The 21,733-nt window shown below is 38.1% G+C and overlaps 1 protein-coding gene across 1 annotated transcript in view; it reads left to right on the top strand.

The window, feature by feature from the left end:
• Positions 1–21,733, top strand: part of LOC122816166 (protein disulfide-isomerase A2-like) — a 209,249-nt gene that overhangs the window by 73,460 nt on the left and 114,056 nt on the right. Inside the window, exon 4 of the mRNA XM_044088919.1 lies at positions 13,879–14,016. Within this exon, the coding sequence (XP_043944854.1) occupies positions 13,879–14,016 (138 nt within the window). The remainder of the gene's footprint in view (positions 1–13,878; positions 14,017–21,733) is intronic.

Raw genomic sequence — 21,733 nt, 5'->3', positions numbered from 1 at the left:
ATAGTCTGGATTGACATGTTAGTGTTTAATTTAGAGTCACTGTAATTAGCGGCTAATGAGGTTTTCTTCTCTGTTGCATTAACTTGTCTCTGTATAGGGGTCCTCTCTGTATTAGCCAATTCATGGTCAGAGAGAATCTCTCTTGAGTCCCCTCTGTATGCTATATTCTATTATAGTAGTAAACTTCAAAACAAGATATTTTCCATTTATTTATATTTTCTCCTACTAGACTGCTTTTTCAGTTATATTTTAAGACTTTGTATATATTGTATTGCTTCACAACCCGAATGTCTATCTTCTTTTTGCTGAGTATTCACAGAAATCTTTTCTACAGTTGTTAAACCCATTTCAGTCTTTAAATCATTACTATTTCTAGAATATTAATATTTTATGAGGCTTTTGTCCATTAAAGCAAATTATTGTATATTGGACTGGTGTTCCACACATTATGTAAGCTTGATTGTTTGCTTTAAATTGTTTTTTTTTTTTCATGCCTACTGACATGACAAGTATAGTGGGTGTAGAGCTTTCATTTGTTCCTAGATGCCATTTTAAGCAGCATTACAATACCAGGTGTTGCCCTGCCAATTTTTAGTTTTATTATTTTTACAGTTTTATTCTGGTTCTTCTTATTCTCAGGTCCTGTGTGAATTTTATAGACTTTTGTGGAAGCTATTAGAGATTTCTAACTGCATATTCAACTGTAATAAGCCAGGATAATTTTGTAGATAATATAAGGGTCATTTGAAGCAGGGATGACTTCTGAGGGTACCTGTGATGGAGAGTACATAACTTGGTATAAGTAGATTGTTCATTGCTCTCTAATCTACCCAAGTAAGGTGGTTAGTGAATTTGGAACTAAACCTGAGGTGCTTCACAACATTGTCAGTACATATTTCAACATGAGGGGGTTCAACAATTTAGAGCAAACCAGCTTCATTCAACCTCTCTATAAAGCCAAAAATTATTATTTTCATTTTACGGCTATTCAGTTTGGGTTTCTTAAACTGTAATCACCGCCTCAGCTTGCTGAATTTCAGATCCATATAATTTTGAATTTATACCTCGAGAGGCTCATGTGTTCAGCATAACAATTTTGATAGCACATTAGGTTGTTAATAAATGGAAAAATTATAACTGGCCCCAAAACTGAGATTTGGGGGTGTTTCCAGATTTAAATGTCCCTCTATTGGACTGAGATGAGTCTGAAATCATGTCATACATTTGATCAGTCAAGTAGATCCAAACCAGTGAATGGAGCCTTTACTAAAGCCAGAGTTCCTAAGCTTATACAGGAGGAATCATGAGTTTCTGATCCACATGCCATTGTTCAGGTCTGCAAAGATGGCATCCGTTATTTTGCTCTTTTTTATTCATGAAGAAGATATAATCTATTACACAACAGACAATGGTCCAGATATTAAACTTTATTTAAAATTTTTTTTGAACATTATGCTTTATGATATGGTCTAGAACTTACACATGATTTGTATGAGTTTGGCAATGTATATTAAGGTCTGCAATAGGTCTGTTATCTTGCTGGGGTGGATCTGGACTGGTCATCTTGGATAGGGGTGTGGTAGAGGCCTGCTTAAAGTAAGCAGTAATGATAAGGATTAATGACTCTACACCAACTATCCTGTTAAGAGCATTGGCCAATGACTGAGAGATAATAGGGGGTTGCCATCCAGAAAAAAAAGGGATGGGAAGAAGTAGCTTAATGCTTTCAACTGGCAGTTTAAAAAAAGGTTAATAACATCCTTCCCATTTATCCCTCAAAGCATAAATTGAGAATGAACTGGCAGGAAAGCCTTAACTGCAGTACTGGTAACCATGCAAGTATGGGAAATCTGCTGAACAGCCAGTGTTGTTATACAGTCCATTATATTACTGACTGCTTGATTATGGAAGTCATGAGTAGCATGGCTTTCAGCTTACCAGTGACTTCTTTAATTGTCCTCCAAACAGCTCAAGATCATCTGTAACAGCAGACTGTTTTCTTCTAAATGTGTTTGCTTTACCCACTTTAGTATCAATTTGATATTTCTTCCAGATGCAAGAAAGTTTTATAGCTGGTGAAGTCCTGGTTTCCTTAATTAAATGCCACATCTGTGGCTCTTTCCTTAGCTTGCACCCTAAACTCTAGGGAGTCCAGGACTAATTATTCCTCCTAATCATTATTATTATTATTATTTTTATTATTATTATTATTATTATTTTCTTCTTCTGCTACCTTCTTCTTTCTTCTTCTTCATGTTTATCCTGAACCTGGGTAAGGAAGAGAAGGAATAGGTCACAGGTCCTGAGGTGATCATTATCTCCATAAATAACATTTCAGTTTTAAACAGAAATGCTATTTCCATTCTGTCTAGCACAGACTGAACTTCATTTTAATGGACAGCTTAAAGAAATGTAATGGCACTAGGCAGTCATCTCTGAAAGAATTCTAGTGAATTTACAAGCACATGAGGTGATGTTGTCAGGGACGTGGCAATTAGAGAGCTAGAGTCTTGGATAAGGTTAGGATTGCTGTGCTTAATACCATTATGTTCATAGGTAGGTTCATAGGTAGGTAAAAGGCTATTGGCCCAAGGGCATAAGTAAGCCTAGCCAACAAGGTTCCCTGGCTTATGCCACCCAAGAAAGTTAATTTCCTGTGCCCCTGTCGAGCAGAGCCACAGAAGTGATCCCCAGGGTGTATTTCCTATTTCCCATCCACTCATCAAGATTTTTCTTGAAGAGTGCTAATGAAGAACTTTGCTTGACATAGATGGGTAGCTTTTTCCAGAGTATAGGAAGCCTCTGGGACAGGATTCTATCCCTCCAGCGTGTCCTGTTTATTGTGGTGACAAGGTTTAGGTCCCTAGAGCGTGTAGCCTGGAGGGATTGGGATTTCTTTAGGTGTAGCATGTCCAACAGCTCTGGGTTTAACATAGCTTTATATGTTAGACAGAGATCTCCTCAGAGTAGGCGATATGCTACAGAGTAAAGCTGGAGTTTTTTGAGACGGTTAGTGTAGGGCATCTGTTTGAGGCCAGTAATCCTCTTTGTGAGGTACTTTTGTGGCCTTTCCAGCTGCAGATGTCTTGTGAGGTACATTCCAAAAGGGGCATTGTACTCTATAATGGGTCTAATGAGTGTCGAGTAGAGGGGAACAATGACCTCTTTTTTTCCTGGATGAGAACCCTTTTATGATGAGGTGTGCCACATAGAAGGATTTCCTGACTACTGTGGTGATGTGATTATCAAAGGAGAGACTACTGTCCACCTGGGTCCCAAGGTCTCTTATCACACATTCAGCATTAAGTATACTGCCATTTATGTGGTAGTTCATGGGTACAGAGCTTTTATCAAAGGGGATGACAATGCATGTTTTGGCATTGAGCTTGAGGCGATGCCTCTGACACCAGGCACCTGTCTCAGTGAGGCCCTTCTGTAAGGAGTCCACATCATTTGGGGATTCAACTATGGCTCCTAGTTTGCAGTCATCTGTGAACTGTGTTAGCCTGTACTTCAGGGAAGTAGATACCAAACAGGAGAGGTCCCAGGACTGAACCCTGTGGTTCTCCACTTGTAACTGGTTTGAAGTCAGATTTGGAGTCTGCAACTTTTACAGTGTGGGTTCTGTCAGTGAGCCAGATGGCAACCCATCTTGTGATGTAGGGATTTATACCTAGTTTAGTGAGTTTAGCTATAATTCCAGAATGGGGGATGGTGTTGAAAGCCTTGGAAGGTCAAGATAGGCTGTGTGAACCACCTTACCCTCGTCTATGGCTTTTGGTGACTGCCTCAAAGAAGTCGATCAGGTTCAGAAGGCATGATCTGCCTTTCACAAACCTGAACTGAAGTCGATCAGGTTCAGAAGGCATGATCTGCCTTTCACAAACCTGAACTGGGTGGGGTCTAGAGTTTGGAGGCTACCAATGTCTGTGTTTATGAGTTCCATGATGATACATTCCATGGCCTTGTAGACCAGGCTTGTAAGACTAATAGGGTGATAGTTCCCAGGATCACTGGTGGCTCCCCCTTTGTGAAGTGAGATAACTGTTGCTCTGCGCCATTCAGTGGGCACAAAGCCTGATGTGAGACTATGATTGAACATGGTGCTTAGGTGGGGAGCCATTTCATTCTGAAGTTTGTGTAAAACGCAGCCTGTGATGTTGTTCGGTGCCATGGATGCTGTGTTTTTGGTTTTAGAGAGTGCAGCTTTTACCTGCATATATGTGATTATAAGGACTATGCATTCTTCCTGTATAGATATGGGCACTTTAGGGGGTGAGAAGGGGGTAACTTTAGCATTAAACCTATCTGCCAGGATGTTGGCAATATCAGTTGGTTCTGTAATTTTCGTGCCGTTGTGCTGTAACTCAGAGCAGATCTGGGTGTTGCCATTGAGATTCTTGGCAGAGATATAGAATGCTTTGTGGTTGGCCTTAGAATCAGTGGCAATTTTGTTTTCGTAGCTAGCTTTGGAGGATCTTATAAGGGATCTCAGCTTCTTAGTGAGGCTGACCAGGGAGCTCCTCCACTCATGGGATTTTACTTTCTTTTGCAACAGTTTCTTCCTTCTGTTGTAGAGTTTGTTTATGGCAGGGGACCACTAGATTGGCTTCCTTTTTTTGGAGGATAGCATCTTGGTTCTGTTTGTAATAGCATGATCCATGCACTCGTGTAAGTGTTTATAGAATGCATTTGTGTAGGATTCAGCAGTCGTAAGTCTATTGTCCATCTGCATGGGTGTCATGAAGTTCACCACTTTTGTCTTAAGAGCATGAAGTTGGCTTTGGAGAAATTTTTTACCATAGTTTCCTTAATGGTGGGTGGGGGCGGGTTGCAGATATCTAGGTTGATTAGCTTATGGTCGGATCTGATCAATGAGGAGTTGATTTCAGGTGTGAAACACCAGTCACTCATGTTGGTAATGACTAGGTCTAGGATACTGTTACCCCTGGTGGGGGTGTGGATAAATTGATCCAGGGCACTGGAATTTATGAATTCCAGGAAGCGTTGAGTGAAGGCATTGGTACATGAGTAGTTTTCCCAGTTAATGGTGAGGTAGTTGAAATTGCCCATTATTAGGGTGTTTGGTTGAACCCTAATATTTTCCAGTATATCAAGAAAAGAGGAGTGGGAATCCTGGGGCATTGTGTGGGATCTGTAGCAAGCTACAGTTTGGATTGCAGTTTTGCCCAGAGTAAGTTGCACTTGGATAACCTTGGATGCATTATGCTGCGCAACTAGCCTGGAGGTGTGGATATCCTTAATGAATATGGACACACCTCTGCCTTTGGTGTTCTGGTCCAGGTTAGATGGCCGAAAAGTGTGGTTTGAGTTATAGCCTGGTAATGCAGGGGTGCTGTCTAGAGCCTTGAACCAAGTCTCAGTCACTGCGCAGATATCAATGTTCTCCATTTTAAGGAGTGCCTCGAGTGAGTGCATTTTGAGATTTAAACTTCTAGCATTGAGTACCATTACCCTCAGTTTTTGCTTGCCTGTTCCTGCTATGGTGGTGGATTTGTCATTTGAACCTTGCCTAAAAAAGGCACTATAGGGGTGGCAAGAGCCTTAGCCAGTATCCAGAATCCCAGGGGCGACAGGTGCAGGCCATCCCTGGCAAAGCATCTTGGTCTCTAGCTAGGACTGCCATTGCCCATACCCATCTGCCTTCAACTCTACTCTATGCCTCAACAATACTTACTAACTTGAGCAAAACTGATCTCAGCAAACTCTCTAGCTGCTACAATCAAATTGCCAGGTTTGCCACAGGAACTCCCTACAGGACACAACATTGTCAAAACCTACACCTCTTAGGTTGGCTAGAACTCCCCAGGCTAATTCAATTTAATCAACGTACTGTAGCATTCAAGGTTATTAACCATCCAAAAAAAACACCCTCCCTTAAAAATATTATCCATCCCTACAAAAACACTAGGCCTCTTCGTTACAAAACTTTTGGTTCAATCTGTTAAAGCTAACAACTTATCTGGAGAATCTTTGTTTGCAAATTCAGTAAGCAAAACCTGGAATTCACTTCCATCTGACCTTACTCTGAACCCCTCCCTTAATCAGTTAAAAAAAAATCTAACCCAGTATTTTAAAACTCACTGGTTATGTCCTTGCTCTAACCTTGACTAAAGCCTCATCTACTTCCATATCCCTGCAATTTCTTATTCATACCAACTAACCTCTTACACTAAAAGGTTTGAAAAGATAAACTGTAATATCTTTGCAGATACTCTGTATATAAGCTGCACCTATAGGTTTGATAGGAGAAACTGTAACATATTTGTACATATTTCTGTATATAAACTGTATTTTTCATAAACTTGAAACATGAGACTGTAACTTGTATGTTAATACAATATGTTTGTGCATATACTGTAACTTGCTTGTCTTTATCTGTTTGTAAGTTTGGAGCTTTTCTCCCTGGACCTCCGCTTAAAATGGACATGTATCCAGTCAGACTATCCCAGTCAACAAATGTAAACTAAAATAAAAGTAAAATAAATAAATAACAGTAATGGCTACTACATTGGGTTTTTCTTGAAGTATGCACAATTTAGGTAGGAAGTGTTTGATATTTGTGCAGATATTATTTAACTGGGCAATTCTGAGGCCTTTAAGGAGACAGTACTGGTAGTCATAATGAAAAATTCTGCATGGGGAGTACCTGTTCCTTAGGACACAGGGAATTTTCAGTCAGGCCCAGAATTAACTTGAACACGACTACCTTGAGGAATCTTGCAGAATGTGAAATAATACAAGCTCCAGATTTTTTATAATGTGAAATGATGTGACAAATATGAAAAATGTGATTTTAATCTAGTTATTTTGTTTAAAATTGTGCCAAGTAGTACCATGTTTAACCACTTGAGACATCATTCATGAGACTTTTTATAGTGGGAACCTTAGGCATTTTCCATATAGCTACAATCCTGCTTATAATTAGTTAATATGCTTTAGAACCAATCATTTACTGTGCATAAAGCAGTAAGCAAAAAGGCTGTACTCAACACTGCCTTAAGAATGTACAGTACATGACAGGAAGATGGTGGATATCTAAACATTCAGTTATGTGGCATGGTAGTGCTAATTCTGCCAGAATACTAGGTTTAGTGCTAGGCTAAATCAGCAGCATAATCTAACAATGCCTGGGTAGGGATGGTTCAGTCCCATTTAACAACAAATAAAACCTTACTTTTAAGCAGGGCTGAGAACCAAAGCCCTTTCAGGAACAGCTGTACCCAATCAATGAGATTTTATTATAAATAGCCTTAGAACCAAAAAGAAAGAAGACAAAAAAAATCTACATTAACTTATACTCCAGTACAGTTATCATTAAAATTCATAGGCATGTGATGTATATAAAACCAAGAGTTATCTAAGTTGATTATTAGTATAGAAAATTGGCTTAGTCTGCTTAAACTAGGTCAGAAAAAGCACATATACCTCAATTGATGGCACAGTACACATACTGCATAAATCCCAAGGATCAGTCCATAGGCATTTGTCAAAATCAAATGTCCTAAAAGGTTGTAATATAAATGAAGTATTTCCAAGGCATTTATTAATAATCATGGGCTGGATATACTGTATGTATAATTAGGGACAGGGTGCCCCAAAAAGGGTGTAACCCTTCTGATGACACGAATATTTAACTAATTATAGCAGAACAATGGGTGAATCAAGAAAAAGGAAATGCCACGAACCCACTGATCAGAGCCGATCAGGGTGTAACAACTAACCACATGACACGGTCTGGAAACACAGCTAATACAAGCTGCCAGTGTCAGTTTCATTCATGCTGGGTACGGGAATTGTATGGGCAAGACAAATCTGTGAGAACAAAAAGAAAGGACTGGAATAAACACCCTTAATGTTAATGAATATAGACGAAAAATTTACTGTCCTCACACATTTACTTCCATCCCTGATACATGAGAGCTGAGTGTTGCTTTACTCAAGTTACACAATCAGCAACCTCTGCAAGTTATGGCTGTACCTGAAATTACATGATTTTCACAGATGACTGTTCATATCTTAAAAATGCACAACCACATTATCAGCAACATTTGTTTGCTTTTAAGATATTTGTAGAAATACGAAAAAAGTATATTTATATCGATAATTAATAAAAGCAACACCAATGCCTCTTACGCTGTGCAAGAGCTAAAATACTGGAGCTGAACGCCAAGCTTAAAAAACATGAACCACTCAAAACAATCCTTGAGAATCAAAAAGAAAGTGACCACTGCTGTGTAAACCATGGCACACTTTATAAAAGTAATACATTTCTTTAGCTCTTTCTTTCTTTGCAAACAAAACTTCATCAGAACAAAAATTTCAAACAAAATTGTCAGTTTAAAAGCAGTTAGTTGCCAACGTGACACCTCTTGAACCAATAATTATGTCATCATTAAGGTCCTGTGATATGATACTTCTTGGACCCATGACATCATAATTAAGTTCCAATAGTCTGATTCTAAAACATCTATAACAATACAAACAACGACATGTGCAATATTAAAAAACACAGACACTGATGTGCAGTAACATGCACTGAGAACGAAATAATTGGAAATCAAAAGACTGATAACAAAATTATTTTTAGCATGTATTAATATACATTTGGCAACAAATACCCTAAGAAAATTCTGAAGGGAGGTGCATTTGTTTAAGTCAAGGGGCACTGGCATTCAACCTTAGCTGCTATACTAACTCCCTATATTCAGTATTTGCTTCCCAGGATTTTCTCTGGGATTAACTGAAACATTTCTAGTACCCAAAACATACATTTTTGAAATCTACACACACCTGTGAATGTTTATAAAGAGAATTGTTCTCATCCCTTTGTTAATATCATAACAGTGCTCATATATCCTTCTCTGTAAACATCTCTGTTTTGCCTATGTGGCATGCAGAACATGTGGCATACTTAACTAAATATATCTTACCTTTGCTTGCACTATTATAATAATCTTTCTGCCTAAGGCCGGTATTTGTAGTGCGGGACTTTGCATTGTCTTAGCAGTAATCTGAGAAAAATAGTGCTACTTAGTTATGTAAATTACATCTTTCAGCCTGAAAGACGTAATTTATATAACAAAGTAGCACTATTCTTCAGGATGACTACAAAAGTGTGGAGCCAATTTTTAAACATGCCTCCGCATCGCAAAAACCTGACATGGTTAAGGCATAAGCAATAGGGGAACAGCCAATACAAAGATAAGGAGCATTACACATTTGCATCAGTAGGATTCATAGAGGTGAATCTAAAAAAACCTTATTTTCATACTAAATATGTAAATCCCCTTGACTTTATGCCAGTCAGCAGCAATTTACCATGGGAATATGGATTACAGGGGAATGGAAAAAAGGAATATGTATCACCGTACATTTTAAAGGAGGTACAGTTCCTGACTTTATTTAAAGAAATTTTTTTTATTGTATTTTAGTGCTTCTGCTTGTATGGCTATACTACTGAAGGAGCCATTGGATGAAATGTTTCATTTTGGAGTCAGTGAAGTGCTTGGGCTTACATGGACAAACTACTCTAGAGGTCATTGGGGGAAGTTTTCATTTTGCCGCTTGTCCATACTTGGTGAAACTACTGAAGGGATCGCTTGGAGGAAATGTTTTGTTTTGGCGTTTGTGCACACTTGGTCAAACTTCTGAAGGGATCGCGTGGAGAAATGTTTCGTTGTGATGTTTGTGCACACTTGGTCAAACTACTGAAGGGATCGCTTGGAGAAATGTTTCGTTTTGATGTTTGTGCACACTTGGTCAAACTACTGAAGGGATCGCTTGGAGAAATGTTTCGTTTTGGTGTTTGTGCACACTTGATCAAACTACTGAAGGGATCACTTGGAGAAATGTTTCGTTTTGGTGTTTGTGCACACTTGGTCAAACTACTGAAGGGATTACTGGGGGAAATGTTTCAATTTGGTGACTGTGCATGCTTGGGGAAACTAGTGATGGAGTCGCTTGGGGAAATATTTCATTTTGGTGCTTTTGCATACTTGGACATACTACTGAAGGGATTGCTGGGATAAATATTTCATTTTGGTGTCAGTGAAGTGCTTTTGCATACATGGTCAAACTGATGAAGTGATTGCTGGGCAAAATAATTAATTTGTAGTCATTTTGTTGCTTGTGCATACTTAGACAAAATACTGAAGGGGTTTCTGGGGGAAATAATTCATTTGTGTAGTCAGGGAAATGCTTGCATATATTTCGATAAACTGTTGAAGGATGGCCGTGGGCAAGTTCATGGATTGCAGCTCAGATATCAATGCCACAATGAATGTCTACTGTGAAGATATTGGGCTATGAATCATAGGAACACCTCATTAACATAGACTGCTTTACAAAATGTCTCATTTGCATCTCATTGTACTTAAGGCATTTCACATTGGAGTAAATGGCTTCTATGAATTTTGCCTTTGTTCTGCTCATTCTTAAACATCACGGATACCCCTATCACATTTGAGCAAATGGCTATGAATACCTGCCTTTGTCTTTTAAATTAGCTGGTTACATAAGTTTTTTTTCTCAGTCATTAATAAAATTATATTATCTGTACTGACTGCATTTATAGGTCCCTTTTTAGTTATCACATTATTTATTTTACTTTTTGCACAAGTTTTTCCTGTCTTTATTTCTTTGATATTAGAATTGCATTTAAAAACAAAATATGGCTTATCTCCCAATTAACTGTATAAGCATTTGAAAAGGAAAAATACAGCATTTTTTTAAATAATTTTCTTAATGCTACTCAAACCAATAATAAAACTTAAAAATCATTGATATCTCATATGGCTTTCTGTCATCTAGTTTTTTTAAAACTTCCATAATGTCGGCATTCAACAGGATTGTAAACTTTGGGCCAGATTCCAAAATAGTTGCTCTCGGTGTAACTCTGCCCTTATTCTGAAAGACATGCTATCAGTGTAAGTGGCTTACTTTGGTGTAAGGGCTGTCTATAAACAGGCTTACACCGAGGGCTAGATTCCAAAATGCCTGCTGTCAGTCTGGGTTCAGTGTACGTGGTCACTTACACTGAGAACAAGTTTTTTTTTTGGAATTGGGCTCTATAGTGTGAATACATTTTTGACATTGTCCCTAATTTGCAATAATAAATACAATGGATATGCCCGCTGTTTAAATATCGTCTGATATAATTCTAACTAGCCTTGCCATCTGGATTTTCACTAAATTTCATTTTTTTTTCCATACGGGGTGGCTTTCTACAAACATTAGAAGTAAATTATTCTCTCAGAACATCTTTTTTTGATAATTACATCCAGTAATGAATCATAGTCTATGAATAATTAAAGAGGACTCTTAAAAAGATATAGTAGATTATGAGTATTGATAAATTCAGTCAGTTCATTTTCTCCATCTTTAGAAAGTATACAAATGCCAGGGAAATGAACATATGTTTTCACTTGTCTGAAAATCTGGAATAAATGACATACTTTTTCTTCCCAATGTCACATTACAAGGTTAGCATGCACAGGGTGCATGCTGACTCCATGACCACAGCACTTTTCCAATGAAAAACTTGCCCTTCAAAAAAGTTTAATTGTTGTGCTATACAATTTCAATAAATTCAGTCAATAATGATCTATATCTAATAGTCTGTTACATTGATTAAGAGTGGCCAAAAACCATTCCAGAATTGTGTGGTGAAATTCTGATAAAACATTTAGCATTTTATCAATAAAAATTGCTAATAGATGAATTTTTGATCCGGTTGCTGCTACCTTTTGGTGAAATGGTGGGCTGGAAATATCCTTGTACACTTCTGCTATACCAGATACGGTAGGCACTACAGAATTTTCCTTTTTAAGTATTTACAGTTAGATGGTGAAATAATTTGTTGTAAATAGCAAGTCATATAAGCATATAAACAGAGTGCCACGGTGGTGCAGCGGTAGCGTTGTTGCCTCACAGCAAGAGGTTCTCCCTTCGATTCTCGGCTGTTGTGCGGGAAGTGCCTTATGTGTGGAGTCTGCATGTCCTCTCCGTGGTTGGGTGGCATTCAAAAGACATTGTAAATGTACATGCCTTCGTTGAAGGTTGGACGTCAAGCTGGCACCTCGGCGTTCGTGAAAATCTACTGCCAATCATTAGCGGACCGGAGTTCCACTGTGGCGACCCCTAACCGAGAAAAGTTGAAAGACAAACAACAACAACAGCAAGTCATATAAACACAGATCTATAACTTTGCAAGCCACATTAATTTGATTTTGAGACTCTATAGTTTAAGTATTGGAATCAAACAACAAATTAACGATATTACTGACATAGTGCAAAGTATTCAAAATAACCAGCTCTCCCTCTTTATCTGGTTTCACAAACCAGACAGTATGGTCCTGTATTAATGCATTTAATACTTTCCTGTCATCCAGCAACAAACTGTACCAGGGATGGTCTGGCTTTAGTGTCATTGGTTTTCTTATGGCAGCTTCACACATTTTTACAAATATGGTTAAGGCTGGGTTGGTTTTGCACATCTGCATAAAATTGTTGTTTAAAGATGAAATAATATTTTATGGCTAGTAACATATAACATGTTAATTCAAACAGAAGTGTGATGATTAATTGCAGTTGGCCAAAACATGCTTAAATTGAGTGAAGCTGCAGTGGTTAGGATATTCACTTTCCCTGAGGTGAAGCTTGTGTTAAGCTTAGAGCTACAGAAGGTAAAGCACCTTATGTAAGGGCATGAGGGCACAACTCCATCCAAACAGAAAAAAAGATTCTTGCATGTTTTATGTTTTATGATATTTTGGAGTTGTTAAACTTTACAGTAAAGCCATTTTCAAACTTTTGCTATGAAGCTACAGAGCAGCATTCATTGTTGTACCTGTTGTGCCACAAAAATAAATGCATTATAACACACATTTACAAAGACAGACAGACAGAGGGCCTATGTTAAATCATTGTACGCTTAAAAAAGCGAACGATGATTTATCGAACCCATGTAAGTGGAAGCTTACAATCTCAAACTCTTAGAACAGCAATTTTTTTCCAAGGGAAAAAAAAAAATTGCTGTTCCACAAAAAAAAAAAATGTAAACATTACATAAAGTGCTAAAATATTACTTACTTAATATACCAACTCTGAGATCGCACTACTGTCATGAAAATGGCAAAGTAATGGAAGTGGCCAAGTGATTTCTTTCCCAGGGAAAGAATTTGCTTATATGTCGTTTTGCTATTTTGCCTTTTCATGCTTTCAGGTTCGATCAAGACACATTTGAAAGAATGTGTCTTCGATCATTTAATAGGAACCCACAGACACACACACACAAACACACACACACACACACACACACACGTAACATTCCACAATTTTCGATAGTAATGAATTTCCATTATGTCAATTTTTTTATTAGCAGCTTCAGGGCTCATTGTCAGAAGTGTTAAGACCTGCTATCAAAAATAAACTCCTTTTCAAGAAAAAACCCAGACATGTTACTGATACATTTGCCACCTTACTTGCAGGGGTTACATCTCTTACATTATTTCTACTTAATATATGCTAAATCCAAGAACACTGTACCCCAGAAGAGCAAGAATAGTTTAAGATATCTCAACTTCAGACACTAGTTAATATTCCACTCATTCACTTCTAGTTCCACTATCCGATATCTGGAAGATTGTAGCTACAGTCCGTGGAATTTCAACAGGCACCCACATCCCCAAAGACTGAAGTGTTTCTGTCTAAAATATCAGTGTTGTTTACTTGAAGGAAAATACTATCACTTGGCCATCATACTTGTCTGCATACATTAGGAGTATTCTGTTTCGGTTCCCGTATTGCAGAGATGGAATAATCTAATACAAGTCTCTGTTTTTTTTTTTTCTTTAGGACCTTGACAAAGATGATGAGAAAACGTTTTATGAAGCGGCACTAGATAATGAGGAAGCAGTTTTTGGTATCACAAGCAGTGCTGATGTATTCCAGAAGTATGGAATTTCCAAAGATACTGTGGTTCTTTTTAAAAAGGTAAGTCTGTGATGTGTTTATATCCATGTGTTTTTGTCAGAGCAATTTAGCCACCACTCTCAGCAAATGCTGACTTTCTGATGTAATTTCCTAGTTAATGATAAGAATGTTGTGCCTGATGGACACTGTTTCACCTGCCTTAGTTCTAAAAAGCTTTGTCAAGCAGCAGCAGCTGCATGTATTGCCAGCCTCATTAGGACTTCAGTGTTAAAATGTAGTCTAACTCTAGCTAAGCATCTGAAAATTTAGCAATAAAATAAAAGAAAAAACAAAAGAAAATCAAGGTTTGCTCGACAGAATTTAAAGGCGCAGTGTGCAGCTAGTTCTCTTGCACATTACACCCTTAGATTCATGGACTTTTTCTTTGTTTATGAAGAACAAACTATTCTAGATTTATGATTATATGAAGTTTTCTTTATCTTATCTGTGTCAACTAGTTTGCCAAGTTATTTATTATCATACCTCTCAGCTGTCCAGATTTTCGCCTCATATTTTGTATGTGTTCCTCAGAAAAATAATGGTTTTCTGGCAAACCACTCTGGATTGAAGTCATTAAACAGGTTCATAGGTATATATACTAGGCTAAAGACTACCGGGGCCTTTATAAGCTTAGCCATGCAATCCAACCCAGCTGTGTTCCTATGTCTCATAGGCATTTATTAGGAGGAGGTATGTTAGTTAGGAAGTTTCTAGAAGTTAATGTGGGGTGGGGTATGTTACTTTGACCATAATAATGCAACAGTTACTGTTTGTATCTCTCTATCAAAGACATGGGACCAGACCCCAGCTGAATTTCTGATTTCCCATCCATTAATCAAAATTGTGCTTTAATAGGGTTAAGGATGGACTCAGCTTCACATGGATGGGGAGCCTGTTTCAGAGTATGAGGATTCTCTTAGATACATATTTGTCTCACCAACATGTCTTATTAATGTCACAAGCAAAATTTAAATCTTTAGCTTTAGTGCTTTTTATGGGTGTCATTTTGCTGATGTGCAAAAGGGTCTTTAGAGCTGGATTCAAGGATGCCTAGTATGCCAGGCATAGATCACCTGTCAGTAACCTGTAGGAGACAGTGCACAGACAGGGCTTTAAAGCAATCCATATAAGACAATGTGTTTATACCCTGGATAGTAGTACCTAGTAAGGAACCTTTGTGGGTATTCTAAATGTTGTATATGTCTGGTAAGATACATGCCGAAGGAGGGATTATACTCAATGATGGGTCTGATGACTGGTAATGTGACTTCTTTGGACCTGGATACCATGCCCTTAATTCTACATGTTCAACATGTTGGTCAAAGGCAAGATTACTACCTGGTCAACTCTTAGATGTGTCATATCGATGGAGTAATTAGCTTGGGTGGTAGTTTTCCCCAAAAGCACCATAATGCATTTATTGGCACTGAGTTCTAGTCTGTGATTTTGGCAACAGTCATTTGCTTCTGTTAAACCCTCTTGTAAGATATTTGTGTCATGGAGGGGAATCTTTGATAGCTCCCAAATTGCAATCATTAGCCAAAGTCCGTTGACATTAGCTTTTACCTCTGAGAAGTAGATGCCAGTTAGGAGAGGGCCCAGCATGAGCCCTGACGTATGCCAGTCGTGACTGGTCTCTTAGTGGAGGTGGTAGCATCAATCCTGTCTTCCTGGGTCCTATATGTAAGCAAGCTGGCAATCCAGCAATTGATGTAGGGGTTTATACCCAGTTTGTTGAGTTTGTCACCTATACCCAAGTGGGTTATTGTATCAAATGTCTTAGCCAGGTCCAGGTAGGTGATATGCACAATTCTCCCCTCATCCATTGCATTGGTGACCTTCCCAAAAAAGTCCACCAGGTTTATTAGGCATGACCTCCCCTTAACAAAGGCAAAATGGGTTGGGTCCACTGTCTGAAGGTTGCCTATGTCTATGTTGATCATTTCCATGATACTTCACTCCATGGATTTGCCTATTAGACTAGCCAGACTAATAGATCGGTAGTTTCTGGGTTCAAGTTGATGGTCCACACTTGTGAAATTGGATAACCATGGCAGTCCCCCATCTCTGCTCTCTGCCATTCATCCTTTTAGAGGCACAGCGTTGGTCATACATCTAACATGTAGTATGCCCAAGGATAACTGTCATTCCTAAAGCATGGATCTTGCCATTCATCCATCTTCCAAAGTGATTCTGGAAATCCAGGCAATGGAACTAGTTATCTGTCCCCCTTTAGTTATAATTGTAGTTATCTATCATTCTCTGGATATGAATCAAATCATCCAGCTCTTTGTGGGCATATTTGTGAATATCCATCTATTTGGGGGCAACTGTCTGCTCACCTGGCTTGTTTTTAAAATGTACTAATGTTGTGGTGAGTGTTAAGCCCTTCAGCAAAGTGACCCTGGGGATTTGGTCTACATGCCTTCTCCACATGCTGTCTCCCATATTGGCTGTTTACTCTAGAGGCCCTAATTGTGGCACGGTTTGTCCTGCATTATTTAGTTCTGTAATCACATGCTTGCACATGCTGGAAAGTAGTAAGATATCAATTTGACCTGTTATTTGTAGTCTGAAGTTATTCAAACTTGCCTCCCGATATCTGGTATTGATAAGTCTAAACAGGATTGGAGATATTCCCCCCAAGATCTCTACTTCAAAAGAGCTAAATGCAGCTCAGTTGGATATATCATTTAACACATTAATACATAATTAGGAACAGCATTGTTCAGTTTGTGTTTATGACTGCATGCATTGTATTTTGATGTGTAAAAGGTGACTTACCTGTCTGATGCTGCAGAGACTTCTGTTAGGACTTGTGACTTTAATGCTTTTCAGAAATGCTTGCACAAGTTTTTCTACTTGCCTGTTTGTAGGTGGATTATGGGAAGATGTGAAATGTTTAATGCTGTTTTCTTCCTAAAGGTTTATAGTTTTTCCAACTGAATTTGAACCTTTATCACTGCAGTTCAGGTCAGCCATTTATGTTTCTGCAGAACTGCTGTACTCTTTTAAACTGAGTACTGAATAGTCCTGTACAGTCAGGATGAATACGCTGCCATGGCAATGACAGGCATTCCCCAGTGTTGACAGCAGTAGCACATTTTAGAGCATTTGGCATCCTGTACAGGCAAAGCTGTAGGCAAGTATTTACAAATTGTGCACACAGAAGCCATACTACACGCAAAAAGTATATGCCATGCCATGGTACTACAGTGTGAAGAACCTTATTCCAGATCTGCCCCTTAAAAATGATATAGATCATGTGACAGCATTGCAGAGCAGAGAATGCTTTATGTCTGTGAATACTGCAGTTTATCAGTACACAACCCTTGAGCACCTCACACAGACTGGATTTTGCTTACACTGCTGCTTTACAAGAAGACTCTGTATAACAGTTGGCAGACTTGACTTGTACTGCGGTACTGTGGCAAAACTCTGTACCACATTAGGGTAGCTAGTCCATTCACATCAATGTCAATATTCAGCACCACTTTTGTGCTACAGTGGTCCTTTCACACAAATTCTAAGTTGCAGTGCTAGGAAGTGTCAGTATTTCAATAGGGCAGCTAGGCCAACAGAGGTCCATTCATTTCAGCAGCATCCATTCTCTGCACACACCTAAACTGGCCCAGCAAATAACAGTGTGCTCACATTTTACTGCAGTTAGAATAATATGTACGTGAGTGGAAATAACGAATGAATACAGCAAAAGCGGAGCACGGAACTTTTAATTGTAAGCGCTTTCAGTAGGGAAATTCTCCCCACCTTCTTCAGACAAACAATACACAGGCAACTGCCCATTCAATATATTTAAATATCACAATTAATTATGACATCATAATCTCATTAGTTTAAAAACCACATTAAAAATTTTTTATGTATATAGACAAAATTAAATGATAAGAACATATGAATATAAAAAACATATATATATATATATATATATATATATATATATGGATATATAGATAGATAATTACATATAAAATACATATAAATATATATGTTTTAAATATGTTTTAAATATAAATGTACAAAAAACACATATATATGGATGGATGAAATGTTGCCTAAATGCATCATCTTTTCAAGGCAATACCTTATAACATCAAGCAAGCGAGACCAAACAAAACTACTATGGTTTTTTATATTCATATGTTCTTATCATTTAATTTTGTCTATATACATAAAAAATTTTTAATGTGGTTTTTAAACTAATGAGATTATGATGTCATAATTAATTGTGATATTTAAATATATTGAATGGGCAGTTGCCTGTGTATTGTTTGTCTGAAGAAGGTGGGGAGAATTTCCCTACCGAAAGCGCTTACAATTAAAAGTTCCGTGCTCCGCTTTTGCTGTATTCATTCGTTATTTCCACTTTTGTTTTTGGTTTCAGTTTATCGTGGTTTATCTACTAGAATAATATGTACCATAGCAAATTGTCTAGTTAACGTCAGTAATCTAAGCAAACCATACTGTCCCAGCATAATCATCAAAGTATTGTATTCTACCTGAGTAAGAATATCAGTGTATACATTTTAGCAGTTAAACAATGACCAAGGACCAACACAATATAATAAAATCTAAGCAGGTATTGCAGTCATTGAATGATCCACAATCATGTCACTGTCTGTAAATAACAACAATGACATTTTACTGCATAAAGTATGTGTTAAGCTACCTGGCTGTCTAGTGTAAATTGATACAGTTATGCCAGTTTTACCAAGCAGCCATTTCCTTACAATTAACTTGTAGTATGTCATCGTTAGCTATCAAAGCAAGAATCAGACAGCAGCATTAGCAGCACTCGGATTTTTACAGAGTTAATGTTTCACCTTTCAAATACAGTATAACCCAGGCATTTCTCTACCTGCATTTGCATTCAGCTAACAGTTACAAAAGTTATGCTTTAGCTTTCCTAAAGTCATTACCTGGGTGCCAGGACTGGTTGCAAAACACTAGTGATCAAAGCTCATTTGTGCAATCCCTAGTGTGCAACAGTCCAGTTTTCCCTGGAAGGGCAAATTGCCATTTTAGCAGAGATTTCGCCTTTCCCTGTGTCAGTGTACCCTCAGAGTTGGTATATAGAAGTACAGTTGGTATCGGGTGCAGCCCTCCCACATCAGATGGTGCAAAGGGGCTTGCACGCCTGGAAAACTGCTTTGCATTTGGTAAGTTTGAATCAACTTTGATCACAATTGTGTGATGTGTTCACATCTAAGTTGCTTACTTATCATGGAACACATTACCTTCATTTACTCCTAAACTCTCCCATAGCTGTATAATTTACACAGATATCTCAGCCTTTGAACTTGCATTATAAATCAGCAAAATCAATTTTAGGATGCTCTTACAAAACACATCACAGTAGTGGCCTGCATTCAAAAACAAACTGCACTGTTGTATTTATTGTAATGTGCATATAGTATTACATACCAAAACCCTTTGCATAACAACTGATCATTGAGACAAACTTCCTAGCCTCCAAAATGAAAGTCTACAAAGAATTTAATAGCTACAATAATGCCTACAGAGAGTCCCCTTCTGTGCTTCCTACTAATATTTGATCAGGATGAAAGTGAAAGAACAAACACCCCAAGTCTTATATTTTAGTTCCTGCTGTTACACATATAAAAGTATGCCTCTTTGCCCTTACCCCAAAAAGACAGCCACCTTCTATGTCAGTGATGGTGAACCTATGACACATGTCAAAGGTGACACACCACTACATTTTGGGTGGCAAACAGTGTTCACCACAGTAGCATAGCTAGTGGGGATGAAAAGGGTGGTCCGCCCTGGGCGGCACTCAATAAGTTGTTGTGCTTTTTTTTTTTCTTCTGAGAAGCTGTTGTGGTTTCTTTTTTTGGCCTGGTGGTTAGTCAGATGATGCCATGGTGGCTTTCTGTTTAGCTAAGTTTCACACCATGACACACATATACATGCAGTAGTAGCAAGCCAGCAGGAAGCCCTTTAACGGTCATGCAGTGACACACCTAGATGCAGAACGGTGCGGGAAAATAGCAGCAGGAACCCCAGGCCGAGAAGACATATAAAGGACAGGTACTTAAGTAATCAGTTTATTTTAATAAACATAGGAATGCGTAGAAAGATGCACATTTTACTGAAGGGGTCACCTGGGTGAATGTTTCATTTTGGTGCTTGTACACATACTAGGAATGTTACTGAAGGGGTCGCTTGGGCAGATGTTTAATTTTGGTGTGTGTGCATACTATAGCTGGACATTTTACTAAAGAGGTCTCTTTGGGAATTGTTTTATTTTGGTGCTTGTGTGTACCTGGACATACTAATGAAGATGCCACTTGGGGAAATAATTAATTTGTGTATCAGGAAAGTACTTGCGCATACATGGTCAGACTGCTGAAGTGACACTGGACAAAATAATTTATTGTGGAATTTTAGTGCTTGTGCACGCACAATAGGAACTAATGATAGGGCTGCTGGGGAAAATAATTAATTAGTTTGTCAGGGAAATGCTTTTGCATATTTGGACAAACAAGTTTGTGGATTGCAACTCCAGTATCAAAGGTGAGGCATCGCTTTTAACGATGGCTGTGAGTACCGTCCTTTTCACTTTTTGTATGACTATGATGTGTATAATATTTTATATTGTGAGGGAGGAAGTCAAATTCAGTCAGCCCCAGGTGATACAAACTCTAGCTATGCCACTGGTTCACCAACACCCGAATTGCCAAATCTAACAAAAATACAAGAAATATGTGACCCTGCACTTATCTACTAAAACTCAGAAAAAAAAAATCATTAATTGATGTTAGTGAAATAAAATGCAATGTGTTCCATATTTTTTTCAGTTCAATTCAAAATTATTATTAAAAGTAGGGTAATTTTTTTGGTGCAGTATTTTAAGTCCGGTTATCAGTGCACATATCCTTCTCTCTACTGTAAGTCACTGATTTTTCTTTTACTTAAATAATACATAGCAGCACACATGGGTCTATATTAGTTCAGCAAAAGTCCATTTACGTGAATCCGTAAACGTTGACACGTATCGTGCGAAATGGACTAATAGCGAAAGTACAAAACCGCGATTTCGGAAATGCGAATTACCATGGTTGGCCCGTCTGCGGAATAGTGGTATAAGGTAAGTGTTGGATAGTTACGGACTTTAGGGTTAGGGTGCGGGTTAAGGTAAGTGCATAGATAGGTTATGTATGTTAGATTTAGTGTAGGGTTAGATGTAGAATTTTGTTAAATGTATGCATGTGGATTATTTATTTTGTTTGTGTATATTTTCGTAGGGGAAGTGTGCAGTAGTTACAGAACTTAGGGTTAGGGAGGGGTTAAGGATAGTCCATCGATAGTTGTGTATGTGGGGTTTAGTGTAGGGCTAGAAGTAGGGTTTTGTTAAATGTATGCATGTGGATTATTTATTTTGTTTGGATATATGTATGTAGGGGAAGTGTGCGGTAGTTACGGACCTTAGGGTTAGGGAGGGGTTAAGGATAGTGCATAGATAACCAAGAAAAAGTGGAACTGCACCAAGTAAACTTGTAAAAACAAAAGAAGAAGTGCTAAAACACGGAGCGGAGACTCAAACAGAATATTAAAAGTTTTAATTAATCCACATAGTACAAACACGGGCACAGAGACAGAACATGAACGCTTTCTCTCCAAATACATGCGTTTTTGACTTATTAAACTAGACTTCATCAGATGACCAGTGTATGACATGTGTACCTAATATTTATATAAA

Source organism: Protopterus annectens, chromosome 12.part0 (genome assembly GCF_019279795.1).
Source record: "Protopterus annectens isolate FY-2018-M chromosome 12.part0, PAN1.0, whole genome shotgun sequence".
NCBI lineage: Eukaryota > Metazoa > Chordata > Ceratodontiformes > Protopteridae > Protopterus > Protopterus annectens.
Note: the sequence above shows the minus strand (reverse complement) of the source record. Positions and strands in the feature narration are given on the sequence as shown.